The sequence below is a fragment of the Neopelma chrysocephalum genome, unplaced genomic scaffold, assembly GCF_003984885.1.
Source record: "Neopelma chrysocephalum unplaced genomic scaffold, ASM398488v2 Primary Assembly neopelma1_319, whole genome shotgun sequence".
Classification (NCBI taxonomy): domain Eukaryota; kingdom Metazoa; phylum Chordata; class Aves; order Passeriformes; family Pipridae; genus Neopelma; species Neopelma chrysocephalum.
The window spans coordinates 68452-84783 of NW_020897981.1; the positions used below are offsets into that span (position 1 = coordinate 68452).

Here is a 16332-nt window from a genome sequence, read left to right on the forward strand (position 1 = left end):
TCACAGGGAATGAGGGGGCCATTCCCACATGGATACACCTCACAGGGAATGAGGGGGCCATTCCCACATGGATACACCTCACAGGGAATGAGGAGGCTGTTCCCACATGGACACACCTCATAGGGAGTGATGGGGTCATTCCCACATGGACACAGCTCACAGGGAATGAGGGGGCTGTTCCCACATGGACACACCTCACAGGGAGTGCCAGAGCTGAGTGATGCCCACAGGAGCCCCCAGTCCATAAACATGCAGGGAATGTTTCACTCCTTTTTCTCCATGACCAGAGAGAAACATGTCACAGAGCAGGCACTCACCCCAGTGGACTTCTCCTGCTGTTGGCACACAGAATATCCCGAGTTGGAAGGGGCCCACACAGATCATCCAGTCCAACTCCTGGCCCTGCACAGACACCCCAACAATCCCACCCTGTCCCTGAGAGCATTGTTCAAACCCTCCTGGAGCTCTGGCAGCCTTGGGGCTGTGCCCACTGCCCTGGGGAGCCTGGGCAGTGCCCAACCAGCCTCTGGGGGAAGAACCTTTGGCTGAGATCCAACCTGAGCCTCCATGACACAGCTCCAGCAGCTCCATGTGCTCCCTGTGCTGTTCCCCAGGGCTGGAGCAGCTCTGCAGGGGGGTCTCAGCTGAGGGGCAGAGGGGCAGAATCCCCCCTGCCCTGCTGCCCACGCTGTGGGATCAGCCCAGGGCACGGGGGGTTCTGGGCTGGGTCATGTCCAGCCTCTCCCCCACCAGCCCCCCCAGGTCCTTCTCCCAGGGCTGCTCCATCTGCTCATCCCCAGCCTGGGATGATCCCAGGGGTTGCCCCAACCCAGGTGCAGCACCAGCCCTTGGTCTTGTTAAACCCCATGAGATTCCTATGGGCCTCCTCTCCAGCTTGTCCAGGTCCCTCTGGATGGCATCTCGTCCTTCAGGTGTGTCCTCCTGAGCCATCAGAGCAGGTCACAAGTGTGCAAGCACCCAGCACCAGCCTTCCTGTGCCATGAGGCCTTTTCAGGTCCCCAGTGCTCACCAGCAGCCGCTCACTGCCCCAGTGCAGAGGGGGTGGAGGGTAAATCAACATGTTCCCACTCAGCACTGCCGGCCCTGAGCTGCCCTGGCTTAGAGGTGGCTGCTTCCACCTGATTCCAAGAATGGTTTCTAAAGCTTTCCTCATACAGCCTGTACAAGTAACAGATCTGAGATTTCCTTCTAGGAGCTGGGTCACATTGAGACACCTTTAGGAGGACACCCCCCCATCCCTTCTGTTCCCCAAAATTCCTCTGTGCCACTTGCTGGGGTTTCCACACTACACCCCATCCTCTGCAGAGGGGTCAGTAGCCCTGCTCAGCACCCACCCTGTTCCACAGGGCCTGCTTTACTGTTCTCTTTCCAGCTGTCATCTGCTGTGTTCTCACCTCTAACTGGAGACCAGAGCACCCCACGGACACGGCCTCTGCACCCGTGGGAGGGTTTGGAGGGGCAGAGCCAGGGCAGCACAGCAGCATCCCCACATGGAGCCCCACAGCCCCCAGGGGGGAAGGCACAGGCTCACCCAAGGTGCTCAGTGCTCTTGGAATCACAGGATCACTGAGGTTGGAAAAGACCTCCAACATCTTCAAGTCCCCCCTGTGCCCCATCCCCACCTTGTCCCCAGCCCAGAGCACTGAGTGCCACGGCCAGGCCTTCCTGGGACACCTCCAGGGATGGGGACTCCAACACCTCCCTGGGCAGCCCCTGCCAAGGCCTGACCACCCTTTCCAGCAGCAGGGCAGGGATGGGTCCCAGCACCACCCAAGGCAGCCCCAGCAGGGTGGGCAGGGTTGGCAGCAGATGCTGGGCCCGAGTGAGAGACCCCAGACCTGCTCTCCTTGCCCACATGCTCCTAACCTTTGGTGGGAGGGGAGAGTCCAAAGGGGCCCCAAATCACACCAGGATGGGTGGGAACACCCAGCAAAGAGGTGCCTCCACAGCTTCACTGGGAAGTTCTCTGGTAGGAATTAAGAGACAACTGTTAAAAAGGCTACAACTGCAAGGGAAAACTCCAGCAAAACAACTGAAACCAAAGGCCACCCAGGTAAGGTGGAATGTTAAAGTTTGACCTCAAGGTTTATAATGCAGATCTACCACAGAGCTTTTGCAGCTTATTGGGATAACGATACCCAGCAAGACCTTCCCAACCCCTCTCAGGAGCCCAGCGAGGCTGCACTTTTACAGTGCATTTCTGACAGAAAACAGATGAGATTTGGATCCTCTGCTCTCATTGAGAGCAGCCTCAACCTGAGCAGCAGCAACCCTGCTTAGAAACTATTACCCAGTGCTAGAGTGGGTCAAGAAGTGCTCTGTGTTAGAGGCATTCTGAGGACTGTATTTGCCAACACTGAGCCAGAACCAAGTTCATATTCTTACCACAGGGTTTACAGCACCTTTAAAAGCATTTCAGGTCAGTGGTTCCAACACACACCTCACCAAACCCAAGGCTTCACGAGCAGCTCCCTGTGACCCCCATGGCTGGCACACAAAGCCAGCCCAAGCACGACAGCACGAGGGTGTAACCAGAGACTGTCACCCCTCACTGCCCTTGGACCTGAACTGGAACCAGCACAGTCCTGGCCAGTCTCCCTGAGGCAGAGGATCCACCTCTGGTCAGGAATGAACTGGAGCAACTCATTAACCACACACAGGCAGCAACTGCTCAAACTGATCTGAAGTGAACTGAACTCATGAATGAAACTACTGAGAGAGAGCAGGAGAAGAGGGCACAGCTGAGAACTTGGAATCCCCTTTCTCCCCAGTCACTGCACATTAGCTAAAGAAAACCCAAAACAAGGCTTTTCCTGAGTCAGAGCGAGCACTGGAAGACACAGGGCTCAGGGCATGGACAGGTTGTTTTAACAAGCAAGCAGATGAGTAATATTTTAAAAATTCTATCTGCATTCTTGATAAAGTAAGAAAATTCTTCTGATGTTCCTGTGGAGGCAGAAGTGCTGCAGCCGGGGGGTTCAGCACCTCTGCTATGGGGGAACGAGCTCAGCTCCCTCTTCCACTGTGTCCTCCCAGTCTGCAGCCAGCAAAGGGAAGGGTGACACACCAGCTCACACCACCCGTGCCAGAGCACAGCTGGGCCACAGCACACACGGTCTGACTCCAAATGCTTTGGCCTGGCAGCCCGTGCCCTCCCTGGGCACTGCACCAGCACTGCACCCTCACCCCACGGCTCCGAGCTGTGCAGTTGCACATGAGTTTGTATCGTGGAATGGTCTGGGTTGGGAGGGACCTTAAAGATCACGGGCAGGGACACCTTCCACTAGACCAGGTTGCTCCAAGCCCGGTTCAACCTGGCCTTAACTCAGCACAGGACTGAGGGCTGTGGAGACGATGTCACTCATCCATTCATTTGACAAATTAAGTTCAAACTTTTTTTTTATTAAGCACATTCCACAGTACAAAGCTTTAGATCATGAACAATATCTGTACAATTTAACAGTTTCAAGAAGCTGTTCATACACCAACTTTCCAAACAGATAATTGGCAAACATAATTACAAGTTAGAATTAGACTATCCCAGTGCTTTGAAACATTAATATCGCAGTAATGTACAGTTGCTCAATTATGGTTAGCAAAACAAAGTCCAGAGTGCAGCCAGGATCACTACCATGAATCCCAGGAGTCGAGTTCCTTGGGTGCCAATCACAAAAGTCCACTGCTATGTTACACAAAGCACAAAGAAGTTTAGACTGCATGTTCAAATACCATTATCTCCCAAGGAAAAACAGGAATTTAAATCTTACACATGCATTTTAACAAAAGGACTCCGCTCTTCGGAAACAAATACCTTTTTCTTCAGGGCTGCGACAGATTTCTCTTTTTAGCCAGTTTAATATTAAAGCTGTTAGATGAGAAGGGGAAAGTAAGACACTTGCACGAACTACTGCCAAGCTTACCAAAAATGATCTTATGGACACTCGGAGCGTTGGATCTTCCGCACTCCAGCACGTTCAGTCACGGTGATGAAGGAAACGGCGCTGGAGGAACATGGAAATGGGAGTTTGACTCTCCCCGTGCAGGGGGGAGGGAACACCTCCAGCTGCACTCCCGGGGGGGTCTGGTACCACCTCTCCATCCGTGTGCTCCGAGCTCCCTCCGCACAGCTCTGGAGGGTCTCATGGAGGGTCCCCGCGGAGCGGCCTCGGCACCGCCCGGGCCTGACCCGGGACTGGAACGAGGAGAATGCAAACCAACAAATGCTGCCAGAGGACAACAGAGACACAGGATGTACACACGGCCAGAGGAACGACAGGACATTTCTGTGCCAGCACAACTCCCTGGCACAGCGGGAGCTGGCTCAGGGGGGACAGAGGAGCCACACGGCTGAGGCCAAGGAACATCCACGCCTGATTTATCCACGGCTCATCCTGACCTCAGGAAAATGCAGTTGTACAACCACATACATTAGAGGGGAGACTATGAGAACTTAAGAAACTATGGAGTTTCTAACAAAACCAAGCTAATGAGGAGGAAACCAGGACATCGCAACGTGGTCACAGCAGATTGTTATGGAAAACCAGCACAGGAATGAGCACGGAAACCACACTGGAAGGGAGCTCCACTCCACCGTAAGGAAGTGTTACAAACCAAACATAAATAAATGTATATTTGGCCCATGGTATCTTCTCCACTGAGCAGCCAAACTAATGCTACCGAAGGACATCAGCAGGTGTCTGTGAGGACCCGCTGGTGTTAAAGACAGACATCTGTAAATACCGCGGCACAAAATATAAGATACAGAACATAAATTAAACAGTTTTTAATTTTTAAAAAGTTTAGAAATTACATTTTAAAATATGTAGTTCCCATTTAAAAAAAAAAAAAACAAACCCAAAACAAAACAAAAAAAAAAAACCAAGAAACCAAAAACAACTAATGAATACTGAAAACCTCCTTTTGCAGAGAAAATGTCTAAGTAATTCATGTCCCCACCAGTGCCACACTCAGGACATCCTGCTGCCAAGTGCTACCACGTTCTGTGTTAGTGTGTACTGTCAGGAAATCCTGACTCTGGCACCAGAGGTTTCTGTATGTACATCATATCTACATGCTTACACAGTATCTGAAATGAGGCAAGCACACATGGGGAGGGTTTACTAGAGCAAACATGGGGGAGCGCAGGACGGCTGGAGTACAGAGCACAGGGAAAAGGAAAAGACAGTGCTATACAACTAGTTCAGATAACCTAGCCTGAATTACAGGGAATCTTTAATTTAAAAGAAATTATTGGTGCAGAAACAAGTAAACTGTCATCCAAAAATATTACTGAGCGAATCAGAAATATTTGTAAGAGTCCAACGTACACTCCTATGAACAGAACAGGCTCTGAACCTGGCATGAGTTAACGCCTAAAGGACAGTGGTGACTGGAAAGCAAAGCTCTGTACATTCTGGGCATGTGTTTGGCACCCAAATTTCGTTGGAGAATGTTTTTTTTTTTCTTTAAAGTCAGACAAAAGTGCAAAGCAATATAAATTAGGCCAAGTCCTTTCTTGACTTCTGATTTATTTCTGAAAAACAAGCCATCAGAGTTCAGTTTCTACGGACAATTTACATGTGAAGCTTTGGATTTCTCACGGCAGGGAAGGATAGGCTTCTGAAATTCATCTACTCCAAGTCAGTGAATTTGTAGCAAATTCAAAGACGACCACTGAGAGCAGGGAAGATTAAGAAATTTAGATATAGAATTGTGCTGCTTTGCAACTACACAGCATCTAGAACCAATTCTGACTTTAGCTGTCAATCAACATCTTCAGGCATGTAGTAGCCAAAAATCCAGTAGTTCAAGACTGTGGAACCCTGCAAAAGACAAAAGACAAGTGAACTGAGAAAAGGCACAAATCAAACAGCATCCAGAGCTGGGCAGGCCCTCACCATCCTCTGCTGGAAGGAAAAGGGCAGAACGGCTGGAGGACGTGACACTGTGCAGCACATCGAGGGCTGCTCACTGCTCACAGCCCTTCCTCCAGGGGAGACACCCCAGGGACTCTGTGCTCTGGGATGTGCTCTGAATTCCCTGGAGCAAGAGCCAGGCTCTGCAGGGCACTGGTCCTTGGGGGGTCACCCAAGGCTGGCAGTGTTCTTGGATGTGTCAGAGTCAAACCTGCCCTGGGCACTGCCAGGTGACCCCCAGCTCAGGTCACTGAACCCCAAACACTGTTTACTCAAACACTGACCCACAGCTGCCAGAAAACTGTCCTGTCCTCATCCTGCAGAGGAGGAGTTTTGCACAGGAGGCAAGTTCAGTTGCTTTAATACATGAGGATCTTTTAAGAAAACAGACACAACACTCAAGTACTTTGATATTTCGTTGACCTTTTCCAGCCCGATGACTCCCTTATCAGCTTGGAGGCTGTGCAAGCTCTGAGCGTAATTAAATCTGAACTTTGACTGTACCTGCCACTTCCCTGACATTTTTATGGACTAGGGAGAACTTCCCTCTTCTGATACAAAATTCCCATGAAAGGTTAAAACATCCGTAGGCACTTCCCCCTGACTTCCCTTCCCCCAACCCAAGGCCTAGTGCCTAATATAAGAATATTAGACTATCATATGGTAACAATTTTTATCATGTTACAATAAACAACAGGAATTCAACAGAAAGCAATAAAACTCTCACAGCCAATTGCCAGGACTGTCAAAAATGATCCACTTTGAAAAGGCCTCACATTGCAAAGCCTGTAAAAACGTGTACAGGGCTGCTTCAAAATTCAGAAGACTGTAATGTTTGAAAGCATATAAAACTGTTTCATTAAATGTCATAATGAAATATTAGCTGTTTGACCATAATTTTATGTAGATCTATGGGTTTTGGATTCTGAAGTCAGACAAACCTCTCAAAAAGTGACATCACAGCATCTCTCCAGGAGAGGAAATAGCTATTAAGGGACTGTCATTACCAACACAAGTCCCAGGACACGGGGGCTGTGTGGTTCCAGCTGTGTGTCATGGGACAAGCCAGACTGAGCTGTGCAGAACTGTCAAGTGTGCAGAATTTGAACTGCAGAACACCCTGCCAAAGGCATTTCATATTCCACTGGCAAATCCCAATGACAGGGAGTCATCTGGGCCATGTGGCAAGGAAGTCCCACACCAGCACGTTGCTGGTCCAAGTGAATCGATATAAATTTTATTCAACTCCTAATTCTTGACCCAAGGGAATGGTTGGAGCTGTGTCAGGGCAGGCTCAGGTTGGATCTCAGCCAAAGGTTCTTCCCCCAGAGGCTGGTTGGGCACTGCCCAGGCTCCCCAGGGCAGTGGGCACAGCCCCAAGGCTGCCAGAGCTCCAGGAGGGTTTGGCTGATCCTCTGGGGCACAGGGGGTGACTCTTGGGGATGGGCCTGTGCAGGGCCAGGGGTTGGACTGGATGATCCTTGTTGGTTCCTCCCTACTGAGGACATTCTGTGATTCTTTTGTGCTTAAGACACACTATGTGTAGCTCTTCCACGAATCAAAGCTAATAAAAGAAGCCCAATATACTTCTGTAAGAAAAGAATTGGTCTATCTCAAATTGTCTTCAGGTTAACAGAAGCAAGCAGTGGTGCAGGGACTAAAAGACAGACTGTTCCTAAAATGCAGCCTGTTCTGACTGAGAAAGCAAGAAAAATAAATAACAGAATTACTCAGAAAGGAGGCAAAGAAGTTTTCCATTGAGAGGGAAAACTATTCAGCTTCAAGAAGCCTTGGACTTCCCACAGCAGCAGCTCACTTAGGTCTGGACCCAGTGGCACAAAGCCAATGGCAGAGGCAGGACAGAGTCCCTGGGGACACTCCAGTGACAGCACCAAGCTTTCCACACAGGGATGCAAGTGTGTCCTCTGGGATCAGCCGGAACGAGGGAGGCAGCACTGGAAGGCCTGGCTCTGCGGGGAGGGTCAGGAGCTCTCTTCCCTGGAGTTGTGTCTTTAGCCAGTCCCCACCATGTACAAACATTCAGCTCAGCAGTTGGGCCTTTCCAGGTGTCTGTTGTCCCTCTGCAGCAGGATGAGCAAGTCCATGAGTTTCACTAAACTACTCTACAGCAATGTTCCTAAAACGTGGCCTTAAGGGAAAGTTTAAGTGGGATTCTGCACATGGCTCATCATCACATCATTAGACTTCTTCCTTAATCATGGGCCTGATTAGGTGGAATAATTACAGCTCAGGCAGAGGCAGCTGCCTTGGCTTTTTCTAGAATAAGCAGAGTTCAGCAGCAGGGAAGGCAGCCAACACTTCCCCAGGAATGGTTCCAGGTGAAAGCAAACTCAGTTTGAAGCAGGAGCATCTCAAAGTATGTCTTCACAAGGGAAGCTATTTCCTAGCCAGAAGCAGAGATCCCACAGGAGCAGCAAACCTGAGGAACACGTTGCCACAGCAGGGACAAATGTATCCAGACAGATAACAAGAATCCATTCTTACGTGAAGATAGGGAAAGCTTTTCACATCACTCTTAAGCAAAGCATTATCTACTTCAAATAAAATAAATCCTTCCTGGTGGGGCAATGTCACTCCTAATCCTCCTGTTGTGGTGTCTCCAGTGCCTGGGAAGCATCCAGTCTGGCACTGGCAGAGACTGCTCTGCTTTGGAAAGGCAGTGCCTGTGTTTCCACGTCCCAGCACTCACAGCTGTGTATAGCTGGAAGCTCAATTGTTGGCATAGATGACCTAGGGAAAAGAATCCACTGTCCCAACAAAGGAATCTACAGCAGAGCCTTTGAGCACTAACTGGAGCTGACTGGCAGGAAAAGGGAACCAAAAGAGGCCAAGTTCCTGGGGACCATTTTGGACAGCTCTGAGCTGTCGTGGTGCCCAACACGTGGTGCCCAGCTCTGAGAGCTTCCTCTGCTCCTCGTGGTGCTCACAGAGCTGCTCTTTCCCGGTGAGCACTTGTCCAAGGCTGCTGTGAACACATAATAGCTTTCTACAAAATGCCTGAAGTACCCAATTCCAAACAGGAGGGGGAGATAACAGGACATGCTGAAGCGTGACTGCACCAAGAGTAGATAGTGAAAGAAGTGGCATAAACAGGCTTTATTTGCTTAAGGAAAACTTCATCTTGTGTTCTGACTAAGCCAACCTGCAGGCAGAGGGAACATTTCAGATATTTACAACACATCCAATAAAAGGAGGGAGCCTTCCTTACCTTCTGAGGGCAGTAAAGTGCAGACTGTTATCTGGAGATGTAAGTGTATGTTCTAGATGGAGAGCGGGTCTCGTTCTGGGCACTCGGTGGCACGTTTAAGAAATCCCAAATCAGAATTGTGTCGTCATGGGAACTACTAATGATCTGAAATTCATCAAACTGGAGCCTAAAGACACGTCCTGAATGTTCCTGTGAGCAATAGGCAAGAAGTTAGCAAGGCAAGAGGGGAACACTTCAGTACACTGGCATCACACGTGTATCTGGACACAGGACAGTGTGTCCAAACTCTGCTGTGCTGGCTCAGAAACCCTTCGTTAACATTACACACAAATTCAAGAAAAGCTGCTTTTGTATGTAAGTTTTTTACAGCAAAACTCACTGCTTCCACATCCAGTGCCTGTACACCCTGAGCCTCCCTCAGCTGGGCCAGCCATAGGCTGAGAGTATTCCAGACCAAAGCAGCAATTTCGGAGACTGGTTGGCACCAGTGCTCTCCCAGGGCTCCTTCTCTTCCAGAATTCTCTGCTGACTCTGTTTTTGTGCAGCCCCAAAACACCACATCCCAGCTTCACCCAGAGATGCTGCTGGAGGATCCTCAGGGCTCACCCACAAGCCAGGAGTTCAAAGACTGCCATAAGAAGGGGGGTGGAACACATGCTCCAGCAGCTCTTCCAAGAAATCTCAAAATGGCACCAAGAAGCCCAGAAAAGGGTCTCCTCTTAGTCCTGCTTATCCATTTTTATTCACTTCAAAATGAGGACACTGCCTTTATTGGAGAACTAATCCCAGCTGGCAGAATGATCCCCAAACTCTAACCTGAGCTACGGGATACTCACAGAAGGAAAACTATCAACTTTTTCACTAAAACTACATTAAAGAATAGTTAAATCTTATCTCTGTGCAAAGACTACTGAAGGGAAAGAAAAACAAGAAGCACCTCTGGCCACATAAGCCCTTCTCTAGGTGCTGGCAAGGCCAAGCACGTGCACACCTACAGCCAATGACTTCGGGTTGCTATCAGCTTGTCAAACTGACTCCTGAAGGAAAATTCCACCCATATTTCGATTAAAAGAACAATTAATTCATTTCCTCAATCTATTTTTAATCAAGTCAGCTGTCAAAAGCCAAAACCCTAATTATAAAAAAAATGTAACTTAAGCAACAGCCTTAAATGTGACAATCCTTTGAAGGGACAAGAGTTCCTGGGGCAATGTGAGACTCAACCCCCCTCCCCCCTTCCCAACTCTTCCTTGCAAAGTGAAGGGTTAGATGAAAAGTTTGAGAAAGGCTCCCAAGATTCCTCCCCTCTTTTTAATAAAGAAGAAACTTAAAGCCAGCCCCACAGTGATATCAGGGAAACGCACCAATAACTAGAAGGATTTATACAGTTCATGATGATTTTTTTCCTGTAAGAGCACCTGAGAATCCCAAACTAGAAAAACCTGATCTTTCATTTAAGCTCAGATGCAAATAATTCAGGACATGACAATAAATTTTCCTTTACTCTTTAGCATTCCAGACTTCATAAAACATCCTGACATTCCCACCTATCCCACTATAATGCAATAAAACACCCCTCACCAGGAGAATATTTCAGATAACCCCAAATTAATGAGTTTTTACGTACCACTAACGTACGCAAGCATAATGTACTTGCTGGGGCACGAGGGTCAAGAGCAGCTTGCAAGTCCCAAACTTTAATTTTACTAAAAGGAAGAGAAGAAGGTCATTATGAAAACATCATTTCAAGTATAAGCACAGAAAACAACATCCAAAGCCCTGGAAAGTTTGCCATGTTTTCCCTACAGCTAATTCCTCAGGATTAAGCAAATTGTGAGAATCTGTTGTCACTAAAATACTAAAACTCAATCTTGTAAAACACAGGTAGTTTTGGGTTTCTTTTCAGCAGTAAATGCAGTGGTGGCTTTGTGATGGTTGTATGAGAGACAAGTTGATGGTTGTTTGACAGACAAATGGACTGTGCAGATACAAACCCCTTTGGAACACGGGAATGAAGCTGGGCTGGCCAACCCCAGGGAGACACTGATCCCAAATACAAGGCTACAGACAGACACAGTTCCAGAATTGTTTTCAGTAACTCTGCTGTTCAGGCAGAGAAAGAAATGGAGGGTTTGGCCATGGATGTAAAATGCCATGAATCCATTAAACACTGAAAACACTGAGTGAGACAGAGGTGCCAGTGGTGGGACTCCTGCTCTCAGCCCCACAGAAACGGTCCCTGAAGACTTCTGAGAGCCCCACAAGATACATTAACACTCATAATAAAGATTTTTAGTGTGCTGCCTTAGAAAAATAGGAAGTTTGAACTACTCTAAGCACACAGGACCTGGTAAGGAGTGATTCCTGATGGAAGAAACAAAGCAATGTCACTTCAGCCAAACAAAAGTTGACTTACAATGGAAAGTCAAACTCGAGTGATAACATAATTTAGGAGTGTGCTAAAGGGCACCAGACAAGCAGCTTCTTGGCCACTTAAAACTGTGCTGAAATGCTCAAGCAGAAGCCTCTCGGGTATACAGTGATCCATTCACCAACCCAGGAGAGACCCTGGCCCAGGGAACACAAGGCTCAGGGGCTTTCAGAAGACGGTTCACTAAAGGCAAAATTTTTGGCAACTGCTTTCCAACATACCCATCGTAGGCTCCACTAACAATCCTCTTGTTGTCGAACCTGATGCATCGAACCAGCTCTTCGTGGCCTTCTAATACCCTTAAACAGGCACCACATTCGATGTCCCAGAGCCTGCAGAGAACAGAGCAGGGAGGCTGAGCACTGCAGCTTCAGCCTCATACCCAGGGATTTAAATGTGCTACTGACTGGTTTCCTGGGCAAAACAGCATGTAATTTGCTCAAAAAGGCATGAGAACCATGCATGCCACTCAGAGCAGCTGCAGCTTATCAAAATTGGTGTCATCATTCAAAATTACATGGAAGTAAAGCTTAGATCCGTGTTATTCTGGGAAATTTTAACACACTTTTTTCCATCTGCATAAACAGTTGATTAGGGGTTCAGGCAATTAGAAAACCAGTGACCAATGTCTTCTCCATCTCTCCAAGCAGAAGATACGGTGATACAGCAGTAGGCAAGAAGTTTTGTTTAGTTTGAAATAAACCTGTGGCCCACTTTTTCAAGGGGCTGTGATACGTTTGCTCTCACACTGCATTCATAATTCATCTGCTCCATTGGAAGCCATGCCAAGGATGTGCAGGAATCAAAAAAGGGGTAAATCCTGTTTTCCCTGGTCAAATGCACACTGTTACACAGGAGCAGCAGCCCTGGGCACCCACCTGATGGTGTTGTCTGAGGATCCACTGACCACCAGCCGGTCCCGGTACTGCAGGCAGGCGATGCCGCGCTTGTGCCCGTTCAGGGTCCGCACAAACTCACACGTGCTCGTGCTCCAGACCTGGGCAACACAGCACAAACTCCTCTGAGGACTACACCACACAAGGTTTATGGATTTCAATAGACACCACTACGAATTCACAAACAGGAGAGCCCTGAGGCTGAGCTTTTGCAAACCCCCAGTGTATCTTTACAGGCCGAGAGGGTCCCTGGTGCTCTGGGGACCCAGCAGTGACATTGAGCACTGCCATTGCACACAGAGTCACTCAGAAAAGCAGGAGGGTTGCAGATAAAATGTTTTCAGGTGTTGGAGACTGCCCCAAATGATATCATAAATTTGATTACACTTGAATCTTGGTAAGTTAAAAATCATTTTTAAAAGTGGAAGTTATAACACACAAAACCCCCACATTTTTTTACCAAAGAATTTACGAGCAAGCTACTAGTAAAGAGAAGGTCCAAACTGTGGCCTTTGAAAGTTTGGTGGCTGCTTCTTTCTTAACATTAAAGGATTCAAACAACTTTGCCCATTTTTAATGAACTGTAATTGAAGTTGTAATGCAGAGTATCAAGTGGCTCATTTTCCAACACAGCACAGCAGGATCTCTGGCAGAGATTTGGACATGAAACTGCCAAGAACTTCTTGGCCCAGGCTAAGGCAGCTCTGGTTCAGAGAGGGCAGGGTGGAAATGCTTTTGTTAGACTGTACACTCTGGGTAACTCAAATCTTCTGGTATATAACAGCCTTCAAATAGGGCCTCTTCAGCCTTCAAACATGGCACAGCCCGGCTGAGCTGCTGGGAAGGTACAGTGAGGAGACTGAGGGGAGACCTCACTGCAGTTCCAAGTGCCTGGGCAGGGGCAGAGGAGGGGCAGGGACTGAGCTCTGCTCTGGGGGGACCAGGGACAGCAGCCAGGGAATGGCTGGAGCTGTGTCAGGGCAGGCTCAGGTTGGATCTCAGCCAAAGGTTCTTCCCCCAGAGGCTGGTTGGGCACTGCCCAGGCTCCCCAGGGCAGTGGGCACAGCCCCAAGGCTGCCAGAGCTCCAGGAGGGTTTGGATGATCCTCTGGGGCACAGGGGGTGACTCCTGGGGATGGTCCTGTGCAGGGCCAGGGGTTGGACTGGATGATCCTTGTGGGTCCCTTCCAACTCAGCACATCCTGGGATTCTGTGAAAGGCACTGCTGATGAACTTCACAACTGGACAGGACTGCCAAGTGAAATTAAAAATACCCACTGGAAATAGGCACAAGATGTTCCACATTCAACAAACCAACCCATCTTGAGAGTAGAGCTCAAACAGCAAGTGTGCTTTGCTCTTCTGCAATTGCACGGCAGAAGCCACGAGAGTATTCAAGCACAGTAATGTGCACAAACACCAACCACCAGCAAGAGGAAGCCAAGGGGGAACAAGAGAGGCAAAGGCCCAGAACTGCTCATGGCTGCTCCGAGCTGAGGATGCTTTGAGGCATCTCTGGCTTGGTGGCCACACAGAACTGGACCAGAGCTGTGCCCACTCACTTTGATGGTCCTGTCCCCTGACGCTGACACAATGTACTTGTCATCGAAGTCCACCACGTTGACGGCAGCGCGGTGGCCGACCAGGACCCGGCGCAGGGTGATGTCCGTGGGCGAGGCCATGTCCCACACGGCGATGGATCTGTCCTTGGAGCACGTCACCATCAGGCCATTGCTGAACCTCAGGTGAAGCACTGCCTCGTTGTGATGGATCAGCGTGTTCAGAACTTCACCTGTATTGACATCCCAAACTCTGCGAGAGACAAAAACGTATCCCACATGAAGGATGATGGCTCTGCAGGGGGTGAACGGGCACAGGCCTGTCTGATCTCTACCAGAGCTCTCTGGCTCTTTAACCCCTGCCAGGGCCTGGGGACAGCAGGGAGGTGAGTGCTGGGAAGTATTCTTGTCACATCTCACACCCACAAATAACAACTAACGGGAGCAAACACTTAGGCAGGAAATGCCTAAGCTGGGACCACTGCTAAGAGAATAAGCTACTTAACAACTCTACAAACTTTTCCAGGATGACTAAAGTTTGTATGATGGAACAGGCCAAAACAAACACTATCCATATGGGGTTTTTCCAGTTTTGCACCATTCATTCAGATTTCATCCCCACCAGTAGCAACTGGGATGCAGCACCCTCCAGAGCTACCCAGCAGCTTACATGAAGTGTAAAATCACTACTTAATTTACCGTACTTGAAGGGGGTTAAGCTCTTTTAGAGAGATTGGCATTGGCAGACCAATGCAAGGCACTAGAGGACACAAAGCCCTTCCACTGAACTGCACCTGAGTGTCTTCATATTGGGACATCCACTGACCATTAAGATCATAGAAGAATTTAAACTCATTATGAGCAAAACTGCAGTCAGACAAATGCTCCATGTGTACTAAATGCCCTTTCAATAATAGTCACAACTGAGAGATGTCAGAAGGCAGTACAATAGACCCTAAAAGAAGAAATTATTGTACAGTTGGCCATCAGCCACTCTAAAACTTCAGGATATGCCTTGAATCACTCAGGTCATATTCCCTCAAAATTCTTAAAGCTAAAAACATGAGACGGATTTTGAAAAATAATTATTTAATGAGATGCTTTGCCAGCTATGAATATCTTGCTTCTGGAATAATAGTATCACATTTGTATTAGGGATGTCTTCTGATATTTAGAGATTAATTGTAAATACTCCCAGCCCTGATACTTAAATTATCTTTGTGGAAAAACTCGACACTCACCTCACTGTAGAATCTGAAGATCCAGTTACAATGACTCTTTCATCATATTGCAGACAAAGAACTGAGCCAGTATGTCCCGTTAATACTTTTAAACATTCCAAGCTTGTTTTGTCCCAAATCTATTAAAAACAAGAAGGATAAGTGGCTCATCAAGACAAGAACATGGATCCAAGACTTGAAAAAACTGCGAAGGAAGGAGGAAAACTAGAGCCCCATGAGGAGTGAGTCTGTCCCATCAGTGGGCCTTGTCCTTCCTTTCAGCTTAAGGCAAGTCTTGATGCAAGTGTGGTTTGAAATGACCAACCACCATGGAAAGATCAAATCCTGTCTGGCAAAAGGAAAAGCCATGGACAATGAGCATGGAAGCAACCTGGTAGCATGAGAGCAAACCCCTGGCAATGCCAACAATGCCAGCGAAGGACAGCGGGGCACACACACTGCACCCCTCTTGTGGGAACACTGATCTCACAAGAATGTCTCTGTGGTCAACAGAACCAACTCCTGGCTGGCAGTGCCCAACGTTTCCAGGGCAAAGTGCAGGTGACTTTGCCAGGCTCCAGCAGACATCCCACCCTGCCAAACCCTGCCCAGACAAACGCTGTCCCGTGAGGAGACCAGGGGAGCCAAGGAAGCCCAGGCAGCCAGCTGTGCCTGGCAGAGCTCCACTGACAGCAGTGTTCACCTTGATGGAGTTGTCTCGTAGGCCACTGATGATCTTCTCATCATCATACTGTAAACAGTAGACCCCTTTGCTGTTCTCGGAGCGGCACTGGATCCTCTGCAGGTTGTGTCGCCCACACCGCCAGTTGGATTCTATGGTCTGGGGGCAGGAGGAGAACCAGCAGTTAGCGCCAAGATCAGAGCAGGAATGCTCCAACACACACAGACAGCTTCCTACTTTTAAACATGCCATCCTTAAACCTCAACTATGTAAAACTTCAATGAATCTTTTCTCCCCCCTCAATAAAAACACACAAACCACAATGAATTAGAATTAGCACTTCTGTAATTTGCCATGACTAAAGCTGTGTTTAGTGGGGA

General features: G+C 48.4%; 1 protein-coding gene across 4 annotated transcripts in view; it reads right to left on the bottom strand.

The window, feature by feature from the left end:
- Positions 1 to 3402: 3402 nt before the first annotated feature.
- Positions 3403 to 16332, bottom strand: part of FBXW11 (F-box and WD repeat domain containing 11) — a 72517-nt gene continuing 59587 nt past the window's right edge. For all 4 annotated transcript variants that reach the window (XM_027705064.1, XM_027705061.1, XM_027705063.1 and 1 more), the window contains 8 exons: positions 15974 to 16111; positions 15292 to 15410; positions 14054 to 14303; positions 12475 to 12593; positions 11818 to 11928; positions 10793 to 10871; positions 9166 to 9354; positions 3403 to 5843 (listed from right to left, as the gene is read on the bottom strand). In XM_027705064.1, the coding sequence (XP_027560865.1) occupies positions 9193 to 9354; positions 10793 to 10871; positions 11818 to 11928; positions 12475 to 12593; positions 14054 to 14303; positions 15292 to 15410; positions 15974 to 16111 (978 nt within the window). In that variant the 3' untranslated portion in view covers positions 3403 to 5843; positions 9166 to 9192. The remainder of the gene's footprint in view (positions 5844 to 9165; positions 9355 to 10792; positions 10872 to 11817; positions 11929 to 12474; positions 12594 to 14053; positions 14304 to 15291; positions 15411 to 15973; positions 16112 to 16332) is intronic.